This window comes from Siphateles boraxobius, unplaced genomic scaffold (assembly GCF_051911475.1).
Source record: "Siphateles boraxobius isolate OS27281-9 unplaced genomic scaffold, OSU_SipBor_1 48, whole genome shotgun sequence".
Lineage (NCBI taxonomy): Eukaryota > Metazoa > Chordata > Actinopteri > Cypriniformes > Leuciscidae > Siphateles > Siphateles boraxobius.
Window position 1 is genome coordinate 10,290,997 of NW_027509119.1, and position 6,903 is coordinate 10,297,899.

The 6,903-nt window shown below is 38.7% G+C and overlaps 1 protein-coding gene across 1 annotated transcript; it reads left to right on the forward strand.

The window, feature by feature from the left end:
* The first annotated feature begins 406 nt into the window (after nucleotides 1-406).
* On the forward strand, nucleotides 407-3,479 carry ppp1r15a (protein phosphatase 1, regulatory subunit 15A). The gene is made up of 3 exons (XM_077201888.1): nucleotides 407-615; nucleotides 977-1,792; nucleotides 2,811-3,479. The coding sequence occupies exons 2-3, from the start codon at nucleotides 995-997 to the stop codon at nucleotides 3,024-3,026; spliced, it is 1,014 nt and encodes a 337-aa protein (XP_077058003.1). The 5' UTR covers nucleotides 407-615; nucleotides 977-994; the 3' UTR covers nucleotides 3,027-3,479.
* Nucleotides 3,480-6,903: the final 3,424 nt, after the last annotated feature.

The window sequence follows — 6,903 nt, forward strand, 5'->3', positions numbered from 1 at the left end:
GCATTTTGTTTTACTACCTCTTTATGCTTATCAATATGTGTTATGATATAAAAGAAAATTAAGGGTTGGTTATTGACCCCATGCATTCTGGCTTCTTTGTTTTTTTCCATTTTCATTTCCATTTTACTTTGAAATCATAATGTCATCCCCTAAAGAAAGTCCCCTTGATATAGATGTTTTTGTTTACAGTTTCACCCTCCTCCAGACTGTTTTGTTCTGGACTTCACTTTCCATATTAGGGTATGATGCAATCCAGTCTCAACCAGACGCTGCTGGCAAACCCCGCCCGCCACTGGAGTTTCTCGAAACGTGGGCTACGTGATTTCCCAGCGCAAGTCGCAAGTCCCGCCTCCGCATGATAACGTCATCACGGTTTATATAAACACTCGCCGTCACTCACAGCAGCATTTCTATTTACGGCAAAGAATAATGACATACATGAAATACGAACCAAGCGCGAGATGTTGATGAACAAAGCGAACATGGAGTTTAAGCTTAAATTGAAGTCGTCGTATTGCTCAAACAGTGTTTTAGGGTACGTTAGTACATTCAACATTGGAGAACCAAATCTTCGCTGGAGCGACTGCCAAGCGACAGGCTGACAAACTCACAAAGGTAAGAACCTTTTAGATGTCTATTAACGCTCGTGATGTTGGAAAATGAAAATATTTTATTCGATGTAGCCTACCAATAAATGAAGCAATTTAGTTAAACATATTTACAATGGTTTATATAGTTTGTCAATGGTATCACCTTGGTATCATGTGTATTTTTTATGATTGTTCTGTATTAGACAGCACGCACTGAAAAGCGGGCTGTGTCACATATAGGTGTGTCATAGAAGCCTAAGTTACTGTATGTTGTAGCAACAATTCAAACAACACCCTTTTAAGGACTGAGAAATCTTCCACTGGTTTTAACATTTATATAATTCAAAATATTGATTGTTTTATGGTGTTGTTTTTTGTTTTTACAGATTGAGTCGAGTGTGATAATGGCACCATTCACCATTTCCCCACATCGTCCACTGCCATATCAGTGCTGTCTACCTCAGGAACCTCTATTCATGCAATCCAAGATGAGTCCTGAGCTTTCGTACAGTAAACCTGGAACGCATGAAGATCTACATCTTAATTGTTATCGCAAAACGTCCATCATGAAGATCAGACTACATCTGTGGCAGGTCATCCAAAGAGTTGTGAACTGCTGTACGAGTGTAGCAAAGCTTTTCTGCTCCAAGATGTTTTTCTTCGTTTGTGTGGGAAAAAACATGACCATGACCGGCGAGTTGAAGAAGAGAGGTGTGGAGGCCCTGGAAAGGGAGATCTGGGATGGGAAGGATCCAGAGATGAAGGTTGTTATGAAGTTAGATGATGAGGATGAGTTGATGGAGCCTTCTGTTGAGCGGGAATCCTCAATGATTGATTCGGATGAAGAGGAAGATGATGAAGCCAGGCTCTCAGAATGGGAGTCTGATGAAGAAACTGATGAGGAAGAAGATGATGAGGACAATGAAGAGGAAGACTGTGAGCCACAGGATGTGGATTCTGAATGGTCAGATGATGATGATGATGACTCTGAGGCATCAGCTGAGAGCCTTGAGCTTTGGGAATCCTTCCTCAACAGCAATGACCCCTACAACCCTCTGAGCTTCTGCTCGTCCACCGGCTCCAGAACAAACACTAAGCACGACCAACTAACTCTGAACTTACAGAATAAAGCAAAACCTACACCAGCTACAAGGCCAGAAGAGTGTCATCCCAAACCAAACTCAAAGGAGGGAGGGAAGAAGGTAAACATCTCATGGAAACCGTTGTTATTTATAGTATTTATTCATATGTTGAATTATTTTAGTAATTTTATGTGCTTCTTGTTTTTTAATATTCAGCTTTGAATCATTTGTAATTCTGTTTTAGTTTAATAGTAATAGTTAAGTGGTTATTGTTCTTAAACTTTAGACTTATTTTATTTCAGTTAGTTGCCAAGCCAAAAAAAAAAATTAGTTTAAGTTTTTCTTTGAATATTTGATTTGATTTTATTTCAGCTTACAAAAGCAGTTTTTAAGTTGTAATTAACCATAACACCAATGGAAACAAACTTTTAAATGAATAAAATAATGATAACTTTTTTTCTTTATTTTCTAGAGCGCCTCTATAAGAGCTTTACGGTGTAAAAAAGATACAAGTAAAGTAAATTAAAAAAATACGGAATAAATCAACAAAAAAATCAACACAAGTACATAGGTGGATTAAAATCAAACAAAACAAGAAACCAGTGATGATTACCACAATTAACAATAAGCCAACTTTAAAAGTTTTTTAAATGTGTTTTAAAAATTCCTAGAGGTTGTGCTTCCCGAATTTCGACTGGAAGTGGATATAGTAATATTATTATATACAACAGTGTTCATTTAAATAAATAATTAATTAAAATAATATAAATAAATGGAAACAAATAAATGAGCAGTAATAAGATAATAATTAACCTGTATTTATGGTATTCTAAATTATAGATAATTTTAAAAGAAAGCAGAAGTTATGTAAGATAAGAAGATGCCGGAAATAAAATGCCCATAAGAAAAAGTCAACAAACATGGATTGATAATGTGGTTGCTATAAGGCGGCTGAAAACACTACATCATCATCACTCTTCCATGACAACAGCTGACGCAGCTAGTAGTCAAACCAGTTCCTGTAAGTCAGGATGTCATGTGACATGTGACTCGTGCTGAATGACTAACAGGCTTAAGGTTACCGCAGTCAAGTGTACTTCTATCTGATAACATGCTTTTGTCTTTTGTTTTATTTCAGGTGTGTTTCAGTGATAAGGTGACTGTACACCCCCTGGTGGCTTGGAGTTTTGCTAGCAGGGACGCACGCGACGGCTCTTGTTGGCTGCAGATGGCCAGAGACCGAGAGCGTTTCAGAAGAAGAGTGGAGAACATTGAGAATGTCATTAAACCCTGCCTGACACCTGAACACAGAGCCAGCGTGTGGAAGAGACTTCATAGAAAAACATTGTCATAATACTCCAGCTTGATGTATTATTAACATAATATAGCAGTAGAACTAGATGTTTGAAATATGCTGTGATTTTTGATGCTTTATCTCCGAACACTGAATGTTGTTGTTTTTTATTACTGTGTTATTTATATTTTTTCAATATTGTGGTGAATTTTATTTTTAGGATCCTTTTCTTATTGGGGTTTCATTTTATATAATATTTTATATTCATATTATATTTGCACATGTATAATTGTATTGTTCTACAAAACACTAATTCTTTACACATTGCACATTTTATAGAGTGGCAGCTGAAAAATATTAAACTTTTATAACATTTATCCTGTGTTGTTTGTGAGTTGAACTTTTTTCTATGAATAGGTATTTTTTTTCAATACCTGAATATTTCAAATGCACATGTTTGCATGTATTTGACAAATAAAATGTACATGAACTTGAAGTACTACAAATATAAAACAAGTTTTTTTTCTGAGAAGCAGCATGTTACACTGATGTCACTGCTAAACATTTTCAGTCCATTACAAATATAGAAACATGTCATGCAGCCATTCACGTCATGTATGCATTACAAGTAATGTGAGTTATGTAATCAGATTACTTTAAGTTACTTTTACAAAGTTACTTTTTCAAGCATGTAACGCAATTTACTTTTTCCAATTTATTGACTAACACCTCTCCCCATACTCTCCCCATGTTGAGAAAAATCGTATGTGCAGAGACGTTGTGTGCGCTGTGTAAACATGATGTTATTGTAGTTCTAGACTTATGTGAGCATGCATTTACTCATCTCACTTGCACAAAAACAGATTTTGAATTCCTCAAAATGAATAAAAACTGAAATGCAAACTCAGAATATTACACAAACCTGGAATTAAATAACAAATAAATTATTAACCAATGTCTCTGGTGCTGAACTTCAATAATCCAATTCAACTACTAATGAACAAATTTTTTTTGCTGAATTAAAAGGCTGCATCAGAAATAGCATACTTCCCCAGTAAGCGAAAAACAGCATATGACAAAACAAGTATGGAATTCATAAAAGAGTTGGCAAAAAGTACCCGGATGACCTGCTACTTCTGGCGAGATCCTGAAGTGTGGATATGATCGATACTTTACTATCCAATGAGTCCACGGGAGAGGATTTGTGAATGGCAGTGAAGCGAGGTAACTGACGAGGTCCAGATTACATTCATATACACATTTATAAAGAACATACTTTTTTTGATGTCGTGAAGTCTTTATTAACAAGTATGCGATATCGGACGCATCCTTGATTTTTTTTTCTCCTGCGTCTTATTCTTCTGTGATTCAAAATGCAACACAACTGAAAGGTTTATTAAGAGATGCTCCCTCTACTGTACAGTCATGAGTTCGCATTTCCTTCAGCCTGAGCCTTTGTGTATCCTCGTTTCCTTTCCTGGCGCCTTAGCTTAGTATGCGAGAGACAGATACACCTACAGTATCTCACAAAAGTGAGTACACCCATCACATTCCAACAAACATTTTAGTATATCTTCTCAAGGGACAATACTATAGAAAGGAAACTTGGATATATTTTAGAGTAGTCAATGTGCTGCTTGTACAGTGAAAGTGAAAGTGAAAAGTGAAAGTGACACGTGATGGCCAAGTATGGTAACCCATACTTGGAATTTGACCTCTGCATTTAACCCATCCAAGTAAGTGCACACACATTAGGAGCAGAGTAGTGAGTAGTGAACACACACACTGCAAACGTGGATACACACACCCGGAGCAGCGGGCAGCCTTGAGTGGCGCCCAGGGAGCGATTGGGGTTAGGTGCCTTGCTCAAGGACACCTCAGTCATATTCCTGCCGGTACTGGAATTGAACCAGCAACCTTTGGGTCACCAGTCCAACTCTGCTACCATTAGGCCATGACTGCCCCAAATATATAGCACTATATATTTACTGTGCTCTGAAAATAACTCGACATACAGCCATTATTGTCAAAATAGCTGGCAACAAAAGTGAGTACACCCTAAGTGAACATGTCAAAACTGTTGCTGAAATGGTCACATTTCAGGACACTTTGGGTCCAAAGTGTCAATATTTTGTATGAGCACCATTGTTATCTAGCACTACGTTAATCCTCCTAGGCATGGAGTTCTCCAGAGCTGCAAAGGTTGTTCCACTCCTCCATAATGTCATCACGGAGCTGCTGGATGTAGACACATGGCGCTTCTCCACCTCCTGCTTGAGGACGCCCCAAAGGTGCTCAATAGGGTTCAGGTCTTGAGACATACTTGGCCACTCCATCACCTTCAGCTTCCTCAGCAAGGCAGTTGTCATCTTGGCGGTGTGTTTTGGATCGTTATCTTGCCGTTCGGGACAGTTTCTGAAGTGAAGGCTTCATGTTCTGCTTCAGAATGTCGCAGTACATGTTGGAATCCATGTTTCCCTCAATGAAGCGCAGCTCCCCAGTACCAGCAGCACTCATGCAGCCCCAGACCATGATGCTACCACCACCATGCTTGACTTCAGGCAAGACACAAATTTCTTGGTACTCCTTACCAGGGCGTCGCCACACATGCTGGACAGCTTCTGTGCCAGGTAAGTTTATCTTAGTCTCATCAGGCCACAGGACATGGTTCCAGGAATTCAAGCTCTAGGACAGGTTGCTTTCAGCAAACTGTTTGCGGGCTTTCTTGTGAGCCAGCTTCAGAGGAGGCTTCCTTCTGGGACGACAGCCATGCAAACCGACTTGTTGCAGTGTGCGGCGTATGGTCTGAGCACTGATAAGCTGACCTTCCACTTCTGCAACCTCTAAAGCAATGCTGGCAGGACTCGTGCGTCTGTTTTTTTAAGCCAGCTTCTGCACCTGAAACACAGCACGAGGACTCAACTTCTTTGATTGACCCTCACGAGACCTGTTCCGAGTGGAACCCGTCTTGGAAAACCTCTGTATGACTCTGGCCTGTACTGTAACTCAGTTTGAGCGTGTTACCAATCTTCTTATAGCCTAGGTCAACTTTGTGGAGAGCAACAATTCCAATTCTCAAATCCTTAGAGAGTTCTTTGCCATGAGGTGCCATGTTGAAAATCCAGTGGTCAGTATGAGAGAATTGTACTCAAAGCAAAAATTTTAACTGCTCTAATACAAGATACACAAATTTGCATGGTCCTGTCAAGCTGACAAAAACATGAAAACGATGAATAGGTCATGTGGCTTTGCATGGTTAAACAGCGTACAGCCATTATCACTTAGGGTGTACTCACTTTTGTTGCCAGCTATTTTGACAATTATGGCTGTATGTTGAGTTATTTTCAGAGGACAGTAAATATATACTACTATACAAGCAGCACATTGACTACTAATATATCCAAGTTTCATTTCTATAGTATAGTCCCTTGAGAAGATATACTAAAATAATTGCTAAAATGTGAGGGTTGTACTCACTTTCGTGAGATACTGTTACCTCGCTCACGACTCCTCAGGAAACTTCCTCGCTCCTCATTCCCCGCGGTGCAAAAGAACTGAGATGTCCTTCAAGATGAAGTATTGAAATATTTGAGTATTGAAAAGCACCCTTGGTGTGAAAGGGTCTTTACATTTGCCGTAAACATAACTTTTTTTGTTATTATAAAAACAAAGCAAGCCCAGCCCAGGTGAGAAAAAGTAATGAAATGCATTACTTTCCATAAAAAGTAACTTAGTAAGGCAAAGTTACTTTTTTGGGGAGTAGCTCAATATTATAAAACATTACTTTTTATACTTCTAATTAAAAATAAGCTGGTACATTATTCAAGGGGTCAGTACATGTCCATGTTAGAAAGTGTTTTAGAAGGGAATGTGCATAAGGTTAGGTTGCTTGTTTCAGCATGAACATATTAAGAGAGACATGCACTGTTCAAACGTG

Excerpts from the sequence above, each read along its gene's own strand:
- ppp1r15a (XM_077201888.1), top strand. The coding sequence starts at position 995 with ATGGCACCATTCACCATTTCCCCACATCGTCCACTGCCATATCAGTGC. Across the intron at positions 1,793-2,810 it reads CAAAGGAGGGAGGGAAGAAG|GTGTGTTTCAGTGATAAGGT; the intron begins GTAAACATCTCA and ends GTTTTATTTCAG.